At 39.1% G+C, this 26,137-nt stretch overlaps 1 protein-coding gene across 1 annotated transcript in view; it reads left to right on the top strand.

Annotated features, from left to right (window-relative positions):
- Positions 1 to 26,137, top strand: part of RAD9B (RAD9 checkpoint clamp component B) — a 260,697-nt gene that overhangs the window by 147,654 nt on the left and 86,906 nt on the right. Inside the window, exons 6-7 of the mRNA XM_053699759.1 lie at positions 4,980 to 5,086; positions 14,687 to 14,793. Coding sequence (XP_053555734.1) covers positions 4,980 to 5,086; positions 14,687 to 14,793 — 214 coding nt within the window. The remainder of the gene's footprint in view (positions 1 to 4,979; positions 5,087 to 14,686; positions 14,794 to 26,137) is intronic.

Below are 26,137 nucleotides of genomic sequence, written 5' to 3'. Positions count from 1 at the left end.
GGATTTATTTTACAGGTAATTTTGTATTTATTTTAGCTAGGTAGTTATTAAATAGTTCATAACTATTTAATAATTATTGTACCTAGTTAAAATAAATACAAACTTGCCTGTAAAATAAAAATAAATCCTAAACTAGCTACAATGTAATTATTAATTATATTGTAGCTAGCTTAGGGTTTATTTTACAGGTAAGTATTTAGTTTTAAATAAGAATAATTTAGTTAATAATAGTAAATTTATTTAGATTTATTTAAATAATATTTAAGTTAGGGGGGGTGTTAGGGTTAGACTTAGGTTTAGGGGTTAATTCATTTAATATAGTGGTGGCAGTGTAGGGGGGGCAGATTAGGGGTTAATAAATGTAATGTAGGTGGCGATGGGCTCCGGGAGCGGCGGTTTATGGGTTAAACATTTTATTAAGTTGCGGCGGGGTCCGGGAGCGGCAGGATAGGGGTTAATAACTTTATGTAGGTGGCGGCGGTATAGGGGGCGGCAGATTAGGGGTTAATATGTATAATGTAGGTGGCGGTGGGCTCCGAGAGCGGTGGTTTAGGGGTTAATAACTTTATTAAGTTGTGGCGGGGTCCGGGAGCGGCAGGATAGAGGTTAATAACTTTATGTAGGTGGCTGCGGTATAGGGGCGGCAGATTAGGGGTTAATATGTATAATGTAGGTGGCGGTGGGCTCCGGGAGAGGCGGTTTAGGGGTTAATAAGTTTATTTTGTTTGCGGCGGGGTCCGAGAGCGGCGGTTTAGGGGTTAAACAGTTTATTTGGTTGCGGCGGGGTCCGGGAGCGGCGGTTTCGGGTTTAATAAGTTTATTTAGTTGCGGCGGGGTCCGGGAGCGGCGGTTTAGGGGTTAAACACTTTATTTAGTTGCGGCGGGGTCCGTGAGCGGTGGTTTAGGGGTTAATACGTTTATTAGAGTGGCGGTGGGCTCCGGGAGCGGCGGTTTAGGGGTTAATAAGTTTATTTTGTTTGCGGCGGGGTCCGAGAGCGGCGGTTTAGGGGTTAAACAGTTTATTTAGTTGCGGCGGGGTCCGGGAGCAGCGGTTTAGGGGTTAATAAGTTTATTTAGTTGCGGCGGGGTCCGGGAGCGGCGGTTTAGGGGTTAAACACTTTATTTAGTTGCGGCGGGGTCCGTGAGCGGCAGTTTAGGGGTTAATACGTTTATTAGAGTGGCGGTGGGCTCCGGGAGCGGCGGTTTAGAGGTTAATAAGTATAAAGTAGGTGGCGGCAGTGTAGGGGGGCAAATTAGGGGTGTTTAGACTTGGGGTACATGTTAGGGTGTTAGGTGTAGACATTTCCCATAGGAATCAATGGGATATCGGGCAGCAGCGAACATGAGCTTAAAGGGACAGTCAAGTATAAATTAAACTTTCATTATTCAGATAGGACTTTTAATTTTAATTGACTTTCCAATTTACTTTTATCATCAAGTTTGCTTTTTTCCTCTTGGTATTCTTAGTTTAAACTAAATATAGGTAGGCTCATATGCTAATTTCTAAGCCTTTGAGGGCTGCCTCTTATCACATGCTTTTTAAATCTCTTTTCAACACAAAGAGACAGAAAGTACACGTGGGCTATATAGATAACACTGTGTTCAGGCACAAAAAGTTATTTAAGATCTAGCACAATACAATGCTAAATTTAAGACAATAGATAATAAACAGTCACAGTCATGTGATCAGGGGGCTGGAAGAAGGTTCCTAGATACAAGGTAATCACAAAGGTAAAAAGTACATTAATATAACTGTGTTGGTTATGCAAAACTGGGGAATGAGTAATAAAGGGATTATCTATCTTTTAAAACAATAACAATTCTATAGTTGACTGTCCCTTTAAGCTGCTTTCCGACTCCCATTGATTCCTATGGCATTCACCACCTCCAGGGTGGTGGATTGAAAACCAGGTACGCTGGGCCGGAATAGTGCCGAGCGTACCTGCTAGTTCTTCGATAACTTCCAAAAGTAGTCAGATTGTGCCGAACTTGCGTTCGGAACATCTGTAGTGACGTAAGCATCGATCTGTGTCGGACTGAGTCCGGCGGATCATATGGTTAAGTCACTAAATTCTACTTTTGCCGGTCTCTAGCCTTTGATAACTAAGGCGAATCAGGTTCGCCACAAATACGCTGCGGAATTCCAGCGTATTTGCGGTTGACAGCTTGATAAATAGAGGCCATAGTCCTTATGCACATTTGATGGACTAGATATTTTTCCCTAATCTTATAGCTGGTTATTTACCATTGCATATAGATAATCAAGATATTTTTATGTTAGAATGAAGTCCATGCTTACTTTACAAAGATAAATATCTCACCTTGGTGAAATTGGCATCTCAAGCACCTCAACACCATACGAGTGCCTCTTCTCTGCTGCAGGCAAAATAGCTTGGATTTTATTAAATTATGATTTACAATCATATATACATATAAAAACATTAATATATACAGGGAGTGCAGAATTATTAGGCAAGTTGTATTTTTGCGGATTAATTTTATTATTGAACAACAACCATGTTCTCAATGAACCCAAAAAACTCATTAATATCAAAGCTGAATAGTTTTGGAAGTAGTTTTTAGTTTGTTTTTAGTTATAGCTATTTTAGGGGGATATCTGTGTGTGCAGGTGACTATTACTGTGCATAATTATTAGGCAACTTAACAAAAAACAAATATATACCCATTTCAATTATTTATTTTTACCAGTGAAACCAATATAACATCTCAACATTCACAAATATACATTTCTGACATTCAAAAACAAAACAAAAACAAATCAGTGACCAATATAGCCACCTTTCTTTGCAAGGACACTCAAAAGCCTGCCATCCATGGATTCTGTCAGTGTTTTGATCTGTTCACCATCAACATTGCGTGCAGCAGCAACCACAGCCTCCCAGACACTGTTCAGAGAGGTGTACTGTTTTCCCTCCTTGTAAATCTCACATTTGATGATGGACCACAGGTTCTCAATGGGGGTTCAGATCAGGTGAACAAGGAGGCCATGTCATTAGATTTTCTTCTTTTATACCCTTTCTTGCCAGCCACGCTGTGGAGTACTTGGACGCGTGTGATGGAGCATTGTCCTGCATGAAAATCATGTTTTTCTTGAAGGATGCAGACTTCTTCCTGTACCACTGCTTGAAGAAGGTGTCTTCCAGAAACTGGCAGTAGGACGGGGAGTTGAGCTTGACTCCATCCTCAACCCGAAAAGGCCCCACAAGCTCATCTTTGATGATACCAGCCCAAACCAGTACTCCACCTCCACCTTGCTGGCGTCTGAGTTGGACTGGAGCTCTCTGCCCTTTACCAATCCAGCCACGGGCCCATCCATCTGGCCCATCAAGACTCACTCTCATTTCATCAGTCCATAAAACCTTAGAAAAATCAGTCTTGAGATATTTCTTGGCCCAGTCTTGACGTTTCAGCTTGTGTGTCTTGTTCAGTGGTGGTCGTCTTTCAGCCTTTCTTACCTTGGCCATGTCTCTGAGTATTGCACACCGTGTGCTTTTGGGCACTCCAGTGATGTTGCAGCTCTGAAATATGGCCAAACTGGTGGCAAGTGGCATCTTGGCAGCTGCACGCTTGACTTTTCTCAGTTCATGGGCAGTTATTTTGCGCCTTGGCTTTTCCACACGCTTCTTGCAACCCTGTTGACTATTTTGAATGAAACGCTTGATTGTTCGATGATCACGCTTCAGAAGCTTTGCAATTTTAAGAGTGCTGCATCCCTCTGCAAGATATCTCACTATTTTTGACTTTTCTGAGCCTGCCAAGTCCTTCTTTTGACCCATTTTGCCAAAGGAAAGGAAGTTGCCTAATAATTATGCACTCCTGATATAGGGTGTTGATGTCATTAGACCACACCCCTTCTCATTACAGAGATGCACATCACCTAATATGCTTAATTGGTAGTAGGCTTTCGAGCCTATACAGCTTGGCGTAAGACAACATGCATAAAGAGGATGATGTGGTCAAAATACTCATTTGCCTAATAATTCTGCACTCCCTGTACTATATGTAAACATATATATATATACGTGCTTTGCCATTAAGCAGATAAAAACATGATAAAACATATTAATTCAATATTCATATTTAATAAAGATTTTAACTATGTATTTACTGTAAATATTTCACATTTACTAATGCGAATATGCTATGTTTGCGCTATGCGTGTTTGTTTTTTCAACATTATTTTCCCCATTGACTTCTTTGGGGAATGCAAAAAAGCGATGGAGTTTGCACAATCTGTTGTGTTAGTTTTTTCCCCCAACTTTTTTTCTCCATTAATCTCTATCGGGGAATAAATGCATGCGCACATGAAAACGTGTTTGGTTTTTCGTGCTAATCGGGTCAAAAATATGTTTTTTTGGAACTTGTAATACGAACGCAACCTGAAAAGCGCAAAATGAATGAAAATCTAAGCAACGTTTTCACTTACACAAAATAAATACAGCGCCACTTGTAATCTAGCCCTAAAACTTTACACTTATTTTGTCAGTTATATACAGCTAATGAAACTTTAAAAAATACATCTATATGTTATTCTCAGACTAATCTTTACTTTGAATGCATCATTCTATCTAGCATTTATTTAGTGTTTAATGTCCCTTTAATTCTCTTTATTATTTTTCTCTTTATTCTTTGTGGAAGGAGCAGCAATTGGAGCTAGCTGACCACATGGGGAGAGCCAATGACAAATTGCATATATGTGAAACCACCAATCAGCAGCTAGTTCCCAGTAGTGCATTGCCATTCTTGAGCCTACCTAGATTTACTATTCAGCAAAGTCTACCAAGAGATCTAAGTTAATTTGCTAATAGAAGTAAATTGGAAAGTTATTTAAAAATGCATCCTCTATCTGAATCATGAAATTTTAATTTTGACTTTAAAGTAGCTTTAACAGTAAGTTGTATGCCTGACTGGTGAGGTTGACCAAGGATACACAAAATAATATGTAAAATCTGTTACAGAATATTGTCTGATGTCTTAATACACTTCCCCACTTGTCAAGAAGAACTTACTTTAAGTGTTACTCCTCTGAAAGTTTCATTGAAGACCTACATTGAAGAAGATATTGGTAAGATAGAAACCCAGTTTTAAAAAATAAAATATAAATTGCATTTGCCTATACAGTTTAATGGTAGCAGTCACATTCCTATTAATAACAATCTGTCATAAATATATAAATTAACAAAAATACAAATGAATGCAAGGGTATAAAAAATGTTGTTAAAATAAAACCATATTAATCACAGCAATGAATCATACCTGCAACCCTTCCCTTCCACAGTTTACCTTTACTTAAACCTCCTCCAATTCAGAAAACTAATTTATAACCCTACTATTATTATTCATAACAATGAGTCCACTGCAATAAAAATTAAGGTTGATCGGGATGATATACATAATCCCTCAATTGCAATACCCCCCAATATGCTATATTTCACAATATTTTATTTTCCTGATGTGATCACTGCAGTTTAACAACCCTTGAATATGGTCCCCCATAGTTAACCCCCTAATATCTAATTCCCCCAATATGATTCCCACAACTTCATTTACTTCAATACTGTGGTATTTTATGCCGAGATTGTGTATGGTTATTAAAAGACTATGGGGCCGATTTAACAGGGACCGAATGGTCCCTAATCACGGAAACAGCAGTTAAGAAGCAGCGGTCTTAAGACCGCTGCTCCTTAACTTGTCTGCCGCCTCTGAGGCTGCGGACATCAATATGCCCAATCTCATACGATCGCGTTGATTGATACCCCCTGCTAGTGGCCGAATGCCCGCAAATCTGCAGGGGGTGGCATTGCACAAGCAGTTCACCAGAACTGCTTGTGCAATGTTAAATGCCGACAGCGTATGTTGTCTGCATTTAGCAATGTCGGGTGGACATGATTCGCTACAGCGAATCATGGCCGTCCGCCATTTGATCATTCGGCCCCTTTTTGTCAATAAAATAGTATACAGAATAAAATGTTCTTTATTATAACCCCACTTGTCAAAATACCTCTCATGTCTAATCTTCCCCTAATCCCTTTGCAAATTCTCCTCACCTTATTGCAACCTTTAGTTGTTAAAGGCACAGAAGGTCTATACCATATGATAGGGTACAAAGCTGCTCAGATAACAATTAGTATGGACTGGATAAGAGTTAATAAGGATTGATATCCCTAGAAAGACCCATTGCTTATATTTATATAAGGCCCTGAAGTGCTTGCAATTTACTGTACCGTCTTTGGTCCTGATCAGGCACATCATAGGCACAAACAATAAAGGTGGGAGAATACAACCCTCTCTGTTATGTCATCTTCTTTGTAACTGGAACATAAATGTAGTAATCAAGGTAATTTAAGAAGACTGAAAAATATATTTAATAGTTGTTGTGACAAATGAAAAAAGGTAAACTGTTGTAATTAGCCAGCAGCACTTGCTTCAATAATCTGATCTTTGCTGTCATTGGCCTATATTTCAGTTGGTTAGAATTGCCATGCCGGTGAAAAGCTAAAATAAATCAATAACAATATTGCAGCCAGTAATAATAAAGTACTATGCTTTGGTAAGTTTAGCCAGTGCAAAATAGAGATTTTTTTTATGATACAAAAAACAAGCTGGAAAACATCATTCTAAATAAGTTACTGCTCTTTTTTAAGCAAAACAAGTAGAAAACCCAGATTTCACAATAAATATTGCTGATGTCTAGCAAAGACTAGTGGTGGAAATGGAATGCTGTCTTAAAGGGACATAATGCTCATATGCTAAATCACATGAAACTGATGCAGTATAACTGTAAAATGCTGACAGGAAAATATCACCTGAGTATCTCTATGTAAAAAAGGAAGATATTTTACCTCACAATTTCCTCAGCTCAGCAGAGTAAGTTCTGTGTAAAAACTTATACTCAGCTGCTCCCAGCTGCAGGGAAAAAAATTAAAAAAATGAAGACATGAACAGCAGCCAATCAGCATCAGCAGTGCTGAGGTCATGAACTCTTACTGTGATCTCATGAGATTTGACTTAACTCTCATGAGATTTCATAGTAAGCTTCCTTTACCTGATTGGTGAAATAATATGAGAGTGCACGAAGCTCATCCTTTCAGTTGTCCCGGGACAGACATACTAATATGCTGCTTAGAAATCCTTTACAATGGGAGGTGGCTACTGAGGAACGTTTGAGGTAAAATATCTTTCTTTTTTACATAGAGATGTTCAGGTGATATTTTCTAATCAGCTTTTTACAGCTATGCTGCATCACTTTCAAGTGTTTAAACATTTGGGTATTATGGCCCTTTAAATTACCCGTCAGATCAGTCTGGTAACTAGAATATGACTATTATTAGTGGGAAGATTACAATCTCGGCCAAGTAAACTGGTAGCAAATTTGTATTTTTTTATTTCTTATAATTATTGTAAGTCTTTAAAGTGAATGTAAATTTTGATGCTAAAGTGCCCAGTTTTATTAAAGTTTGATTAAAAACAGGGGCACTTTAATTCATCAAAATTTACATTTCACTCCTGTTGTGAAAAAATACTTACCTTTTAAACTTGACAGCAGCTCCAGCTTCCTCCAGTCATTTCTGATGATGGATAAGTCATCCTCCAATCACGGCCTCCCCCAGGGGAATCAGTGTCTGATTCAACGCCGTGATTGGAGGAAGACGGATTCCTCATTTTAGACCCAAGAAGAGGCTTTGCGACGGGTGGAGGAAGCTGGATCTGCTGTGAAGCTTAAAAGGTATTTTTTCGCAACAGGAGTGAAATGTAAATTTTGATGAATTAAAGTGCCCCTGTTTTTAATCAAATTTTTAAAAACCGGGCACTTTAACATCAATATTTACATTCACTTTAAATGGGATAGAAAGGTCTAAATTGAAATGTACATGCGTGTATTTCTATTTTAAAGTATTTTTGTTTTTCAACTGCATAAACACATATGCTGTGAGAGCCTGTGCACCAGTATTCATCCTTTGAGAGCTGGTGGTGGTGCATATTGTGTCTATGAAGACTTGTCATACCAGCCATTGCTTACTCTCTGAGAAGGTGTGGTGCTAGTTCACTGACCCTCACAGCATATGTGAATATCACACTGATAAACAGTATTAACTTTTACTAGAAGCACTTTTGCTGATGGAAGTATAATGCAAAAATGCCTCTATTTAAGATTGAAATTCACACATGCACATTTCGTTCATACAGGTTGTAAGAGTCCACGATCCATTACTCCTGGGTACTATTCTTCCCTACCGCTAGGAGGAGGCAAAGATTCCCAAACCCCAAGAGTTCTATAAAATCCCTCACACCTCACCAGTACCTCAGTCTGGTCTTTGCCTCCCCTGGAGGTGGTCGAAGAATGAAGATGTGCAATTGATTCTTCAGAAAGAGGGTTTCTCAGATAGAGTTGAGGCCCGTTTCCCCTCAGAGTACAGTGTTGGCCAGAGGGATGTATTTGGAGTATTGAGAGTGGCATATATTTCACCTGTGTGGATTTAGTCATAAGACTTGCCATGAGGGTTGCAGGGACTTGTCCTTTGCCATTACTGTGTTTTGTCGATATACTCCTATTACAGTTTCCTTGCTGTTATGTTTCAGCTCTGGTCTTATTTCTACTGGTTTCTTCTGAAAGTAAGAATTTTATCCGAACAACAGTGCTGGAATGTTGATGGTTATGCCTCTTTTAACTAAGTGTAAAAATGTCAGTTCAGAATTATCCTTCTACTAGTGTTTAGCCTACTAAGGTTAATGTTTCTAGTTTTGAGGCTGCTGTGTCCTCAGAGGGGGTGTCTTTTATGGTGATCAAGAGTCTTCCTTTGATCTTTTTACTGACATCCTTTTATTTTCATTTTATGTCAAGCATATTCATTCTCTTTTTACTTACTTAGGAGGTTAATGATCCTAAAACAGATGGGTATATTCCAGTTAAGTGTTTAGTGTAGATACAGTTTTATATAAGCCCTTGGTTAAATATCTTGGTGTAATTATTGTCCCTGTTGCAGTTTCTGTGATTATATCCAGATTGTGGACTGAGCCAGGTATACTTTGTATTAATTTTACAAGGTTTAAGAATTTGTATCCTTTTTAGGCTTCTCTTATTCAGTTTTGGGAAGTGGTTGGGGCTATTTTTACTCTGGCTACATTCCCTTGGAAGATAGAGCTTCCTTTACAGTACTTTAGATAGGAAGTTATAATCCTTCTTTAGAATGGCTTATTTGCAAGCAAGTAATATTTTCAGTCCAGTAATATGTATTGCTGATATGGCTGTTGCTTGTTCTTTGGTTATTTAGTCTTTCTGTGTAGATTTCTTATGATTCTGCCAGTAAGATTTTTTTTAAAACTTCTTTATGTTGTTTAAATGTGCAAATGCTTTCTTTTGTGATGTCTTTTTTTGACATAATTAATTATTGCTAGAGTATGTCTTTAGCTATTATTTCTAGAAAAGCTCTATAACTAGAATCTTAGTCTGCTGACATGATTTCTATTTTCAGATGTTTTAACTATTTGATTCTGGATTTGATTTTCATTATTTCTATGGTGTCTGGGGTTAAGAAGCTTTTTTCCTGACAGCTAGAAGTCCAAGGGTATTTTTAAAGCTCAGATTTGTGTTTTGTCCCTTTCGTCAGAACAGGGCTCTGAAATCTTTTTCCTCCACCCAGTATCAGAGTTCCTCTGGTTCCGTATTTGTTAATGCTTCTGTGCCTTTTAATTGTATTTGAGCACTAAATATTCTGCTTGCAATGCTGCAAAGCTAATTACCAATCCTATTTATATGGTCTGGAAAATGCTGAAAGGGTCAGTCCCCATTAGTTTTACTGGAGCAGTTCCAGCTGTTTTAATATCCTCTCCCCCATCCAATTCTGCATGTAGATACAGTTCTTAATTCAGAGGCTCTGGTGGTGGGTAGGATATTCTTTTTTCTGGAAGCTTGGTTTTAGTCTGTTCTGGTTCCTTGGGTTATTATAATAGTCTCAAGGATATTGAATAGGTTTCAGATCAAGCCTCCCAAGGGAAGGTTTTTTCTGCCCTATGTTCTTAGGTTCCCTGTAAAGACTTAGGCAGATGAGAATTCCAACCTATTCATTGTTTCAAACTAGGAGGAAATTATCAGATCAATTTGGATCTAGATGTCTTGAATAAGTATTTCAAGTTCCTACTTTCGACATGAAAACTATTTGGACTATTCTGCAAGGTCAATTTATGTCCACAATAGTTTTTAGGATGCTTTCCTTTATGTTCTTGTTTCAAGGAACATAATCGGTTTCTGAGGTTTGTTTTTGTTTGGATGAACTTTTTATGTTTTTTGCCCTTCCATTGATCTTACAGCTCTCAGGATATTCTCTAAGGTTTTTGATATCCTCTTATGTAATCAGATCTCAGGGTATTGCATTATTTCCTGTCCTGTCAGTATTTCTCTCCTGCTGACTGCTGTTGTTTCTTCAACAACCTGGTTGGAAAGTTATTTTTCCAAACAGTTTAAGATGAATTTAAAGATATGGCATAGCTCTTATAGGGAAGATAAGTCTACTTTAAGCTATTCTCCCAGATTTCCTTTGCCTATAGGTATTTCTCTATATTACCATTTTTCCACAAAAAAATATTCTTCATTTAGAATATATTCATTAACCTTAATTACCCACTCTTCCTTTGTGGGGATGTCAGGCATTTTCCATTTTTTTAAGATTATGTTTTTTGTTCCGTTAAACATAGTTTGATAGGCATATAATCTTGGTTTGTTAATCTTGCTAAATTATTTAGAATAGCAGATAAAAAGTTATTCAGATTATGATGTTTTAGACTCTTCTCTATTATCACAAAGACTTGGGACCAAAGCTTCTTAATAAGTGGACAAGACCACAATATATGGGAAAGATTACCTCTACCTCCACACCCTCTCCAGCATCTATCATGTGTATGGGGGTATATTTTCTGTAATCTAGTAGGGGTAAGATACCACCTAGTCAAGATCTTTAAATTTTGTTCCACTACTCTTGCTGACCCTGATGATTTTGCTGTCCGTTGCAAAATATTCGGCCAGGTTTTTGCATCTGTTTTTGCATCTATCCTTGCATTTAGTTCCTCTTGCCAAATGTGTGTATATATCTAGGGAGATTTTCTATATTATTCTGTAAAATTGCATACGATTTAGATAATAAGTGTTTTACATTGGTTTTAACCATATATAAGCTCTTAAATATAGTGGTGTAATTGTGTATAGGAAAGCCAGCCTGTTAAACCTATCATATCTCTTGCCTGTAGTTCCTCTTGTGAACATATCTTTCCGCCTTCCATAACCTCTGTTATCCTGTACTTGTTAGTGGTATTGACCCCTTTGAATTGGTCCTTTATAAAATTGCTATTTTCCACTAGAGATGATAGGAGGGGATGGTATAGAGGAAAAACTAGCGGCTAGATTACGAGTTTTGCCGGTAAAACCGTGCGGTGCTAACGAGCAGTTTTCAGTCACCGCTCACCTACAAACAACGCTGGTATTACGAGTTTTTTCCAACCTGGCGTTAGCCGCAGAAAAGTGAGCGTAGAGCAAAATTTAGCTCCACATCTCACCTCAATACCAGCGCTGCTTACGGTAGCGGTGAGCTGGCTGAACGTTCTCGTGCACGATTTCCCCATAGGAAACAATGTGGCAGAGCCGGCTGAAAAAAAACCTAAAACCTGCAAAAAAGCAGCGTTCAGCTCCTAACGCAGCCCCATTGATTCCTATGGGAAAATACATTTTATGTCTACACCTAACACCCTAACATGAACCCCGAGTCTAAACACCCCTAATCTTACACTTATTAACCCCTAATCTGCTGCCCCCAACATCGCCGACACCTGCATTATATTATTAACCCCTAATCTGCCGATCCGGACACCGCCGCCACCTACATTATACATATGAACCCCTAATCTGCTGCCCCTAACATTGCCGACACCTACATTATATTTATTAACCCTTACTCTGCCGGCCCCAATGTCGCCGCAACCTAACTACACTTATTAACCCCTAATCTGCCGCTCCCAACGTCGCCACCACTATATTAAATGTATTAACCCCTAAATCTAAGTCTAACCCTAACACCCCCCTAACTTAAATATTATTTAAATAAATCTAAATAAAATAACTACAATTAAATAAATGATTCCTATTTAAAACTAAATGTACTTACCTATAAAATAAACCCTAAGCTAGCTACAATATAACTAATAATTACATTGTAGCTATCTTAGGGTTTATTTTTATTTTACAGGCAACTTTGTATTTATTTTAACTAGGTACAATAGTTATTAAATAGTTATGAACTATTTAATAACTACCTAGCTAAAATAAATACAAAAGTACCTGTAAAATAAAACCTAACCTAAGTTACAATTACACCTAACACTACACTATAATTAAATAAATAAATACCTAAATTAAATTAAATTAATTACAATTAAATAAAATAAACTAAAGTACAAAAAAAATAAACACTAAATTACAGAAAATAATAAAATAATTACAAGTTTTTAAAATAATTACACCTAATCTAATCCCCCTAATAAAATAAAAAAGCCCGCCAAAATAAAAAAAAAGCCCTACCCTATACTAAATTACAAATAGCCCTTAAAAGGGCTTTTTGCAGGGCATTGCCCCCAAAGTAATCAGCTCTTTTACCTGTAAAAAAAAAAGTACAATACCCCCAACATTAAAACCCACCACTAACACACCCAACCCTACTCTAAAACCCACACAATACCCCCTTAATAAAACCTAACACTAACCCCTTGAAGATCACCCTACCTTGAGAAGTCTTCACCCAACCAGGCCTAAGTCCTCATCGAAACCGGGCAGAAGTCTTCATCCAGATGGCATCTTCAACCTTCATCCTTTCGGCGCGGAGCGGGTCCATCTTCAAGACATCCGGAGCGGAGCATCCTCTTCCATCGAAGTCTTCTTCCAAAATGAAGGTTCCTTTAAATGACGTCATCCAAGATGGCGTCCCTTGAATTCCGATTGACTGATAGAATTATCAGCCAATAGAATTGATCTTGCATTCTATTGGCTGTTTCAATCATCCAATAGAATGCAAGCTCAATCCTATTGGCTGATTTTGTTTCTTGTTGCTATTTCCTCTGCTTGTGGAGTCAGAGCTCTCGGCTTTACAGTATGAGGCTCCTTACCTTATTTTTCATCTGATAAGGTGGGGGTTTTTTACGTACTAAATTAGGGTTTCTCCCTAAAGTAGTTTTGGAACGGAACATTAATTAAGAGACCATTGTTCTTTCCTTGTGTCCTAATCCTTCTTTGCAGAATGTAGTACGTGCATTATGATTCTTTGTACAGACGACTAAGGATTTTCATCAGTGTTCTGTTTAACATTAAAGACAGAAGGCTACGGCTACTTCTTTACCTTGTGGGCATTCACAATGAAGCCTTTTATGGAACAGATTTGCAAGTCTGCAACCTGGTCCTCTCTTCTCTCTTTTTCAAACTTCTATAAATTTGAATCTTTTGCCTCGACTGAGGTCTTTTTTGGGTATAAGGTTTTTTCAAGCAGTGATGCCTTCCATTTAGGTTTCCTGTCTTGGCCCTCCCTTATCATCTGTGTACTCTAGCTTGGGTATTGATTTCCAACAGTAATTAATGATGATCCGTGGACTCATCGTGTCATAAGAAAGAAAACAAAATATATGCTTATCTGATAAATTTCTTTCTTTCTTGACACGATGAGTCCACTGCCCGCCCTGTTATTTAGACAGGTTGTTAGTATGTTATAAACTTCAGACACCCCTGCAACTTGTTTCTTCCTTTCTCTCCTTTACTTCGGTCGAATGACTGGGGTGGGAGGGAAGGGAGGAGATATTTAACAGCTCTGCTGTGGTGCTCTTTGCCGCCTCCTGCTGGGCAGGAGTGATATTCCCTACAGTAATTAATGATGATCCGTGGGCTCATCGTGTCAAGAAAGAAAGAAATTTATAAGGTAAGCATAAATTTTGTTTTTTGCACACTTCTTTTTTCCCTACTCCTATTTTGTTTGATCTTATTAGTTTTACTTCCTCTTTGTGCTCGGCTCTACGTTAGACTGAGGTCCTGGTGAGGTGGGAGGGGTTTTATAGAGTTCTTGGGGTTTGGGAATCTTTGCCTCCTCTAGTGGTTGGGAAGAGTAATTCCCAGGAGCAATGGATTGTAAAGAAGAAATTAATTTATCAGGTAAGCATAAATTATGTTTTCAATTTTGATCTTTCTATCCCTTTATGATTTTTATGCTTATATGTAAAATCTACAAGATACCAAAATTAAATAAAGACTATAGAAAGCTAATCTCTATCCAAACAGTTTAATGCAATCAGTAATCTGATATATATCTTCAAAATAATATTTATGATGCATTATGGAAAGAAATTGTTTAAAAAAAAAAAGTTTCTTTTTTATTATTTGTTGTTTATGGTATGTTGGAAATTGATGTATTAAAAGTTTGAATTCTACTTTTTCATGTTGGAAAGGAATCAATGACTTAATCTGATGCCAATCAACATAAAAAAAGTAATACAAATTATGTTATGTTTTCTTTTCCCTTTACTTACAATATTATACTTTTGGAGCTATAGGAAGTTTCCATGAGAGTCTTAGGAAATTTGTAGTATTTTTGTTTTTTAAGTAAATTTAAGCTTGTTCTTTTTTTTTTTTTTTTTAATTCAGATTTTTCAAAGGCAATGCATACTGAAATACACCTTAGCCCAGATGAATTTGATTACTTTCAAGTTGGTGTTGATTCAGAAGTAACATTTTGTCTCAAGGAATTCCGGGTACTTTGCTTGCAATATGTTTATTGATAAAAACTTGGTGCTAAAGGATAAAAATGTTACAGATGTACAGTTGAACAAAAAAATATATACAGCAAATCTCTAGGGGTATATTTTTTTATAAAGAAAAAGAGGGATAAGTGAAAATATACAGTGCATAATTGTTTAATATTGTCCTCTCAGGGTGCAGTTTGTTTCCGCTGTATAGAACTGTATGCAGATGAGAATTGTGTTATATAGCAAAATCTCTTTAGGCATAATGAGAATGCACTGACTTCCTGAGATCCTGGGACTGTGAGGCATAAGGTGCAGTCTGGGCAATCCAGAAGAAGTCTGGAGCAGATTTAGGTGGTCCCAGAACATTTTTGGTATGTCAAAACTCCCAAACCATGATAGTCCTATAAAATACAGGACTGCTAAGAGCTAACTAAAGGATTCATATATGGATTGCGATATAACCCATAGGGTTTATTTGTACATTTAGGCTGTGTTTTTCATTTTTAGACAGAAAAATACTTGTTTAATCTGGTGGGGATTCTTTTTACTGTGAAACGTGTACAGAGTAGAGATTTTAAGGTTTAAATAATGAGAAGATATCCAGCATGTTATAATGGATAGACAGCTGGAGACATGAACAAGCAGAAATTAAAATAGTTAGATGTAGCTATAATCAACATACAGATAATTTTGAAGAACGGATGGAGAACAGAGCCTTAATAGTGGTTAATGGAGAGATGGTTTGCTAGCGAATACTCTGAAGGATTTTTTAGGAAGAGAACCATAGCAAGCCACAATAGCCAAAATTGCAGAAATGACCTTTCGAAATGGATGTAAGTAATTCATTTGTCACCATATGGCTCTGTGGCGTGTCAGGCAAATGTCAAAATATCATGAGATATGTGTGCATAGAAGCTTTTGAAGAAAGTGTAAGAAGAGAGGAGTAATTTAGTAGCTGGAGAGGGAAGTCAAATGAAGGTTTCTTAAAAATCAGTTGGGAATGTTTAAAGGATGAAGATATGTGCCTTTTTTAAGAGAGATATTGAATATGTCTGGGAGGATTGTTTTAGTAATAGTTTAAAGCTATGGTAACAGTTATGGAAACAGCTGTCAAGGAATAGGTAAATGAGACAGGTAGTGAAATGTGGGGGCTTCTAAATATATACTTCTTATTCTCTGTTGGTACTACAGATTATCAGGCTTGAGGGTTTATTACCACACAAATTCTATTATGTGACCCCCCGCCCCAAAAGAGACAAAATTCCTAGGTTATTCTTAGTTGAGTATGGGTTGACTATGGAGCTTAGGTATGCTTTTATTCATAAATTTCGCACATCAAAAACGCTCAAAAAGATGATTATCTTGATGAATATAATGAAGACAGACATCGCTGAATGCGGAGAGCAATACGCTCTCCATATTCAGCATTGCACCAGAAGCTTTTGTGAGCTGCTGGTGCAACGCCGCCCCCTGCAGACTTGCGGCCGCCTGCAGGGGGTGTCAATCAACCCGATCGTACTCGATCGGGTTGAATTCCGACGATTCCTGTCCGCCTCATCAGAACAGGCGAATAGGGTTATGGAGCAGTGGTCTTAAGGCTGCTGCTTCATAACTGGTGTTTCTGACGAGCCTGCAAGCTCACCAGAAACGCAGGCCCTCAAGCTCCGTACAGAGCTTGAAAGATAGGCCCCATAGACAGGATATACAGCACGTTTATCAATGATGCACAGGCAATGTCAACGTAGCCAGTGCTACTACCCAGGAGTGTAGTTTACCTTTCCTGCCCAGTCTACTATAGGGAAAATTTGCTTGGCACTGCAAACACAGCGCTTACAGAGGGTATGTTACAGGCGTGATCACTTGAATGCATAAGATACCTCCACCAGTATTCTGTTAGATTCTGCGATCCGTCGGAATGTGTGATTACACGCTCTGCTCAGTTACATAATTGCATTCCAGACATATTTTTGCACTGACAAGTGGTTGCAAAATCCAACACAACACCACCGATCAGCATACGTCACCAGTTGCAAAATCTGACAGAACAGGAGCCATCTGTCTGTTGCTTCCATCTATTATAAGATAAAAAAAAGATATGAGTTTTTGTAAACTGCACTTGAATATATATTGCTAGTGAAAGCGGCTTAAAGAATACAGTTTTGTCACCTGGCAATTTTAATAAAGTGTGATTGCTGTTTCAGTATTTCATGTACCGCAATATACTGCATCTACTTTAAGTTCAAGGTGGCAAAACTATATTCTTTAAGTCATTTTCACTAGCACTTTATTAATAATATATAGGCAATTGCTGTTTACAAAAACTTATATGTATTTTTATCTTATAGTGGATGGAAGCAACAGACCAAGCACAAAGTATCCAACAGTGACAGCTGTATAAGTGTTTGGAAATGGCAGAAGCGCCCGCATGCACACTTTGCTGTTGCAAAATCATAAACAACAGCGTCCATCTTACTTAAGGCTGTGAAACACTGCAAGCAATGCAACGCGGTAAAAAGCAGCTGCTTCGCATCGCTTCTGAAGTTCAAATATTTAATCTCTGAGCACTCAGCTACGCGACCTGATGCAGCAGAGTGCTCAGAGATGAAAAGGCAGGACACACTGAGCGTGCACAGCTGCATCTACACGCTGCATGCCTCTCCGCTTGCAGTGCATCACAGCCTTTATGCTGATGGTAACCACTTGTCAGTGCAAAAATATGTCCGGAATGCAATGACGTTACTTGCGTGCATGTGCAGAGTGTGTGGTCGTACATTTCAACGGGTTGCAAAATCGCACAGAACACCTGTCCACTCTTTCTCCACTCTGGCGGTTCCTCACATGCCCGAAGCGGTTCCCACTACCTGTGCCAGTGTGGTATGTCGTCAGCTAGGCACCTCCCTCTCAAGGGCCGACGTACATTTCATTAGGGGCTTTCTCCGTGCTAATGCTGCTTATGTCAGAGAACCCTTTTATAGCCTGCTCTTCCTTATGTCCATAAGTTTGTGACATTTTAAATGCACAGAAACAAACATATTCCCAACATCACAGTTCCACTAAATGCATTAGACAAATTATACCAGATTATATTGAGGAAGTATTATAATTTAGACTTAGTTGGCCTAATAGATTTTATTTTATACATTTTGACATCCTTTAACTAACTGCATTTCTTTCATGTAATTGGCAAGAGTCCATGAGCTAGTGACGTATGGGATATACATTCCTACCAGGAGGGGCAAAGTTTCCCAAACCTCAAAATGCCTATAAATACACCCCCCACCACACCCAAAATTCAGTTTTACAAACTTTGCCTCCTATGGAGGTGGTGAAGTAAGTTTGTGCTAGATTTCTATGTTGATATGCGCTTTGCAGCATGCTGAAGCCCGGTTTCCTCTCAGAGTGCAGTGAATGACAGAGGGATGTGAAGGGAGTATTGCCTATTGAATGCAATGGTCATCCTATCGGGGATCTATTTCATAGGTTCTCTGTTTTCGGTCGTAGAGATTCATTTCCTACCTTCCTTTTCAGATCGACGATATACTCTTATATACCATTACCTCTGCTGATTCTTGTTTCAGTACTGGTTTGGCTATCTGCTATATGTAGATGAGTGTCTTTTGGTAAGTATGTCTTATTTTATTTATGACACTCTCAGCTATGGTTTGGTACTTTATATGTAAAGTTCTAAATATATGTTTTATACTTATATTTGCCATGATTCAGGTTAATCAGTATATTTCCTTCTTACAGACTGTCAGTTTCATTTTGGGAAATGCATATGAATAAAAAAAATTCTTACCTGAAAATTTTTCAAATTGACTTTCCTTTCTAAATTGCGGGCTGTTAGGCTCGCGGGAGAAAAAAATGCTATAATTTATTGCGTCATTCTTGGCGCAAGACTTTTTTGGTGTGAGAATTACGTTTCTTGACGTAATGACATCATTTCAGGCATCTTAGTTGGCGCCGAGAGTTTTCACGTAGTTGCGTCATCTATGACGCTCGTGTTTGTTGCAGACGTTTTTTGGCGGCAAAAAATTTGTCAATTGTGGGCGTCATACATGGCGCCAGTTTTTTTTACATTATTTAAGTCTTTGTTTCTTTTTGCTTCTGGTTTCCAGAGGCTTACTCTGTTTGCATTTTTTCCCATTCCTGAAACTGTCATTTAAGGAATTTGATAATTTTTGCTTTATATGTTGTTTTTTCTATTACATATTGCAAGATGTCTCAATCTGACCCTGTATCAGAATCTACTTCTGGAATGCTGCTGCCTGATGTCGGTTCTACCAAAGCTAAGTGCATTTGTTGTAAACTTGTGGTAACTGTTCCTCTGGCTGTAGTTTGTGTTAGTTGTCATGATAAACTTTCAAAAGCAGGCAATATTTCCATTAGTAGTAGTCCATTACCTGTTGTTGTTCCTTCAACATCTAATGTTCAGGATATTCCTGTTAATGTGAGAGAGTTTGTTTCTAATTCTATTCAGAAGGCCCTGTCTGTTATACCTCCTTCTAATAAACGTAAAAGGTCTTTTAAAACTTCTCATAAATTAGATGAATTTTTAAATGACCGCCAGCATTCTGATGTATCTATATCTGATGAGGATCTATCTGGTTCAAAAGATTCTGCCTCAGATATTGACACTGACAAATCTTCATATTTATTTAAAATGGAGTTTATTCGTTCTTTATTAAAAGAGGTGTTGATTGCATTAGATATGGAGGAGTCTAGTCCTCTTGATATTAAAACCAGTAAACGTTTAAATTTGTTTTTTAAACCTCATGTAGTTATTCCAGAAGTTTTTCCAGTTCCTGATGCCATTTCAGATGTCATTTCTAGGGAATGGAATAGTTTGGGTACTTCATTTACTCCTTCTTTAAGGTTTAAGAGAATGTACCCTTTGCCATCTGATAGATTGGAGTTTTGGGAAAAAATCCCCAATGTTGATGGGGCTATTTCTACTCTTGCTAAACGTACTACTATTCCTACGGCAGATAGTACTTCTTTTAAAGATCCTTTAGATAGGAAGCTTGAATCTTTTCTAAGGAAGGCTTATTTATGTTCAGGTCATCTTCTTAGGCCTGCTATTTCTTTGGCTGATGTTGCTGTGGCTTCAACTTTTTGGTTGGAGGCTTTAGCGCAACAAGTACCAGATCATAATGTTTATAGCATTGTTAAGCTACTTCAACATGCTAATAATTTCATTTGTGATGCCATTTTTGATATCATTAGAATTGATGTCAGGTATATGTCTTTAGCTATTTTAGCTAGAAGAGCTTTATGGCTTAAATCTTGGAATGCGGATATGACTTCTAAGTCAACGTTGCTATCTCTTTCTTTCCAAGGTAATAAATTGTTTGGTTCTCATTTCAACTGTCACTGGGGGGAAGGGAGCTTTTTTGCCTCAGGATAAAAAATCTAAGGGTAAATTTAGGGCTGCTAACCATTTTCATTCCTTTCGTCAGAATAAGGAAAAGAAGCCTGACCCTTCCCCTAAAGGAACGGTTTCCAATTGGAAGCCTTCTCCAGTCTGGAATAAATCCAAGCCTTTTAGAAAATCAAAACCAGCCCCCAAATCCGTATGAAGGTGCGGCCCTCATTCCAGCACAGCTGGTAGGGGGCAGACTACGATTTTTCAAAGATGTTTGGATCAATTCAATTCAAAATCATTGGATTAAGAACATTGTCTCTCATGGGTACAGAATAGGTTTCAAGGTAAGACAGCCTGTGAGAAGGTTCTTTCTCTCACGCATTCCAGTGAACCCAGTAAAGGCTCAGGCTTTGCTGAAGTGTGTTTCAGACCTGGAGTCATCTGGGGTAATTGTGCCAGTTCCATATGTGGAACGGGGTCTGGGGTTTTATTCAAATCTGTTCATTGTACCAAAGAAAGAGAATTCTTTCAGACCAGTTCTGGATCTAAAAATTTTGAATAGTTATGTAAGAATACCAACATTCAAAATGGTGACTATAAGGACTATTCTGCCTTTTGTTCTGCAAGGACATTATATGTCCACAACAGACTTACAGGATGCTTATCTTCATATTCCAATTCATCCAGATCACTATCAGTTCCTGAGATTCTCTTTTCTAGACAAGCATTACCAATTTGTTGTTCTTCCTTTTGGCCTAGCAACAGCTCCAAGGATCTTCTCAAAGGTTCTCGGTGCCCTTCTCTCTGTAATCAGAGAGCGGGGTATTGCGGTGTTTCCTTATTTGGACGATATCTTGATACTTGCTCAGTCTTTCCATTCTGCAGAATCTCACACGAATCAACTTGTGTTGTTTCTTCAAAAACATGGTTGGAGGATCAATTTACCAAAAAGTTCCTTGATTCCTCAGACAAGGGTAACCTTTCTAGGCTTCCAGATAGATTCAGTATCCATGACTTTGTCTCTAACAGACAAAATACGTCTGAAATTGGTTTCAGCTTGTCGGAGCCTTCAGTCTCAGTCATTCCCTTCAGTAGCTATGTGCATGGAGGTTTTAGGTCTCATGACTGCAGCATCGGACGCGATCCCCTTTGCTCGTTTTCACATGAGACCTCTTCAGCTTTGTATGCTGAACCTATGGTGCAGGGATTATACAAATATATCACAATTGATATCCTTAAATCCCAATACTCGACTATCTCTGACTTGGTGGTTAGATCACCACCGTTTGGTTCAGGGGGCCTCTTTTCTTCATCCAACCTGGTCTGTGTTTTCAACAGATGTGAGTCTTTCAGGTTGGGGAGCTGTCTGGGGATCTCTGACAGCGCAGGGGGTTTGGAAATCTCAAGAGGCGAGATTACCAATCAATATGTTCTAACTCCGTGTTTTACAGCAGGATAAGAAGAACAAACCTAAGGGACAAGGTCCTAATTTTCGTTACTTTCGTTCGGATAAATCCCAACGTCAGCAACCCTTCCGTAAAGCCTGGCAATCCAAGGGGACTTGGAAGCCGGCTCAGTCCAGTAATAAATCCAAGCAGAGCAAGAAGCCCGCTGAGACAAAGCATGAAGGGGTGGCCCCCGATCCGACTCTGGATCCTGTAGGGGGCAGACTGTCACTCTTTTTGGAAGCTTGGTTTGGGGACGTGCAAGACCCGTGGGTCCTGGAGGTCATCGCTAAGGCATACAGGATAGGCTTCAAGTCTCATCCACCCAGGGTAGATTCCTCTTGTCAAACCTGTCTTCAAGGCCAGAATAGAGAGCAGTGTTCCCTCTAAGGACAGTTTTGTGTGCAGCCCAGCAGTGAAACAGTTAACAAGAAAACCATACCTTGCCATCTGCATTGTGCAGTGTTTGCTAATTGCAGGGTGTGGTTACTTAATTAACTGTTTTACTGCTGGGCCGCACACAAAACTGGCCTTAGAGTGAACACTGATAGAGAGAGGCTTTTCTAGGGTGCATGAGGGATCTCTACTCCCTGGGAGTCATTGTCCCGGTACCTCTTGCAGAAAGAGGTCTGGGATACTACTCAAACCGTTTTGTGGTCCCAAAGAAGGAGGGAACTTTCCGCCCGATTCTGGACCTAAAGTGCAAAACAAATTTTTATCTGTCCCCTCGTTCAAGATGGAGACAAAAATGTCCATCCTTCCCTTAGTTCAGGAAGGACAGTTCATGACCTTGATAGATCTGAAGGATGCATACCTTCATGTTTCAAAACACAAGAAACACTTCAAGTTCCTAAGGTTTACGTTCCTGGACCAGCACTTCCAGTTTATTGCACTTCTGTTTGGTCTAGCTACTGCTTCAAGAGTTTTTATGAAGGTTCTAGGGGCTCTGCTTGCAGTGGCCAGAACCAGAGGTATAGCAGTAGGGCCATATTTGGACGATATTCTGGTTCAAGCACCATCCTGTCGCCTAGCAGAAGACCATTCAAAAGCTCTTCTAATTCTTCTTCGATCTCATGGATGGAACATTAACTTAGAAAAGAGTTCTCTTATTCCCAGTACAAGGGTGGAACTCCTAGGTACTATAATAGATTCCATATCCATGAGGATATTTCTTACAGACCAGAGACGTTACAAGCTAGCTTTCACTTGTCTTGCCTTACAGACCTCCTTAAGACCCTTTGTGGCTCGGTGTATCGAGGTGATTGGTCTCATGGTATCCAGCATGGACATCATTCCTTTCGCCAGATTCCATCTCAGACCACTTCAGCTGTGCATGCTGAGACAGTGGAATGGCGATTATTCGGATCTGTCTCAACAGATTTCTCTGGACAACTGGTCGAGAGAATCGCTCTCCTGGTGGCTCTGTCCAGATCACCTATCCCAAGGGACATTGTTCTTGAGACCATCCTGGGAGATTTTGACTACGGACACAAGTCTCTCAGGTTGGGGAGCTGTTTGGGGTGCCAGGAATGCACAGGGCCTATGGACTCCAGATTTCGGCCCTGTTTTGCTGCACATGAGGCTTGCAGAGCTTCCTGATGTGCAATCCTTTGTTAAGGCTCTGATCAGGATCAGACCTGTGTTCAGATCTAATGCTCCACCTTGGAGTTTGAATCTTGTTTTTAAGTTTTTGCAATGGGCTCCGTGTGAGCCTTTGCATTCGGTTGACATTAAATTGTTGTCTAACTCCGTGCGATTCTCAGAGCTCTTCAGTTCTGGCCTCTTCTGAAGAGAGAACCATTTATTTGTTTACAGACAGACAATGTCACAACCGTGGCGTATGTCAATCATCAAGGTGGGACTCACAGTCCTCAAGCTATGAAAGAAGTATCTCGGATACTTGCATGGGCGGAATCCAGCTCCTGTCTAATCTCTGCGGTCCATATCCCAGGTATATACAATTGGGAAGCGGATTATCTCAGTCGCCAGACTTTACATCCGGGAGAATGGTCTCTTCACCCAGATGTGTTTCTTCAGATTGTTCAGATATGGGGGCTTCCAGAAATAGATCTGATGGCTTCTCATCTAAACAGGAAACTTCCCAGGTATCTGTCCAGGTCCAGGGATCCTCAGGCGGAAGCAGTGGATGCGTTGTCACTTCCTTGGAATTATCAACCTGCTTATATCTTTCCGCTTCTAGTTCTTCTTCCAAGAGTGATTTCCAAAATCATAATGGAGCGTTCGTTTGTGCTGCTGGTGGCTCCAGCATGGCCACACAGGTTTTGGTATGCGGATCTTGTTCAGATGTCCAGTTGCCAACCTTGGCTACTTCCGTTAAGGCCAGACCTTCTATCTCAAGGCCCGGTTTTCCATCAGGATCTCAAATCATTACATTTGAAGGTATGGAGATTGAACGCTTAGTGCTTAGTCATAGAGGTTTCTCTGACTCAGTGATCAATACTATGTTACAGGCTCGTAAATCTGTATTTATTACCGAGTTTGGAAGACTTACATTTCATGGTGTTCTTCTCATAAGTTCTCTTGGCATTCTTTTAGAATTCCTAGAATTTTACAGTTTCTTCAGGTTGGTTTGGATAAGGGCTTGTCTGCAAGTTCCTTGAAAGGACAAATCTCTGCTCTTTCTGTTCTGTTTCACAGAAAAATTTCTCATCTTCCTGACATTCGTTGTTTTGTACAGGCTTTGGTTCGTATCAAGCCTGTCATTAAGTCAATCTCTCCTCCTTAGAGTCTTAATTTGGTTTTGAGAGCTTTACAGGCTCCTCCGTTTGAGCCTATGCATTCTCTGGACATTAAATTACTTTCTTGGAAAGTATTGTTTCTTTTGGCTATCTCTTCTGCTAGAAGAGTTTCTGAATTATCTGCTCTTTCTTGTGAGTCTCCTTTTCTGATTTTTCATCAGGATACGGCGGTTTTGCGGACTTCATTTAAATTTTTACCTAAGGTTGTGAATTCCAACAACATTAGTAGAGAAATTGTTGTCCCTTCGTTGTGTCCTAATCCTATGAATTCTTTGGAAAGATCTTTGCATTCTTTGGATGTGGTAAGAGCTTTGAAATATTATGTTGAAGCTACTAAAGATTTCAGAAAGACTTCTAGTCTATTTGTTATCTTTTCTGGTTCTAGGAAAGGTCAGAAAGCTTCTGCCATTTCTTTGGCTTCTTGGTTAAAGCTTTTGATTCATCATGCTTATTTGGAGTCGGGTAAATCCCCGCCTCAGAGGATTACGGCTCATTCTACCAGGTCAGTTTCTACTTCCTGGGCTTTTAAGAATGAAGCTTCTGTTGATCAGATTTGCAAAGCAGCAACTTGGTCTTCTTTGCATATTTTTTACTAAATTCTACCATTTTGATGCTTTCTCTTCTTCAGAAGCCGTTTTTGGTAGAAAAGTTCTTCAGGCAGCTGTTTCAGTTTGATTCTTCTGCTTATAATTTCAGTTATTTCATTATAAGATTAAAACTTTTTGATTTGGGTTGTGGATTCTTTTTTCAGTGGAATTGGCTGTCTTTATTTTTATTCCTCCCTCTCTAGTGACTCTTGCGTGGAGTACCACATCTTGGGTATTTGCTATCCCATACGTCACTAGCTCATGGACTCTTGCCAAGTACATGTAAGAAAACATAATTTATGTAAGAACTTACCTGATAAATGAATTTCTTTCATATTGGCAAGAGTCCATGAGGCCCACCCTTTTTGTGGTGGTTATGATTTTTTTGTATAAAGCACAATTATTCCAATTCCTTGTTGATGCTTTCGCTCCTTTCTTATCACCCCACTTCTTGGCTATTAGTTAAACTGAATTGTGGGTGTGGTGGGGGGTGTATTTATAGGCATTTTGAGGTTTGGGAAACTTTGCCCCTCCTGGTAGGAATGTATATCCAATATGTCACTAGCTCATGGACTCTTGCCAATATGAAAGAAATGAATTTATCAGGTAAGTTCTTACATAAATTATGTTTTTTATTTCATGATTTGGATAGAGAATACAATTTTAAACAACTTTCCAATTTACTTCTATTATCAAATTTGCTTCATTCTCTTGTTATCCTTTGCTGAAGGAACATCATTGCACTACTGACAGCTAGCTGAACACATCTAGGTAGCCAACCACAAGAGACAAATGTGTGCAGGCACCATTCAGCAGCTAGCTCCCACTAGTGTAAGATATGTGCATATTTTTCCTTCTTAATATGAGGAGAGTCCACGGCATCATTCCTTACTGTTGGGAAATACTGAACCTGGCCACCAGGAGGAGGCAAAGACACCCCAGCCAAAGGCTTAAATACTCCCCCTACTTCCCTCATATCCCAGTCATTCTTTGCCTTTTGTCACAGGAGGTTGGCAAAGAAGTGTCAGAAGTTCCTTATGAAGGGTATCTACCCTTCGAAAATGGGACTGGAGTTTTAAGTAGTCTTGTCAGCCTCTCAGTGAGAGCATTGACGAATGTTAGAGTCTGGAGATGCAGGGAGAGTCTTTCTGCGAACCCATCCAGACTTGTATTAACAGCTCCTAAGCAATCAGT

This window comes from Bombina bombina, chromosome 2, assembly GCF_027579735.1.
Source record: "Bombina bombina isolate aBomBom1 chromosome 2, aBomBom1.pri, whole genome shotgun sequence".
NCBI lineage: Eukaryota > Metazoa > Chordata > Amphibia > Anura > Bombinatoridae > Bombina > Bombina bombina.
This window is presented reverse-complemented; position numbering and strand designations above follow the sequence as displayed.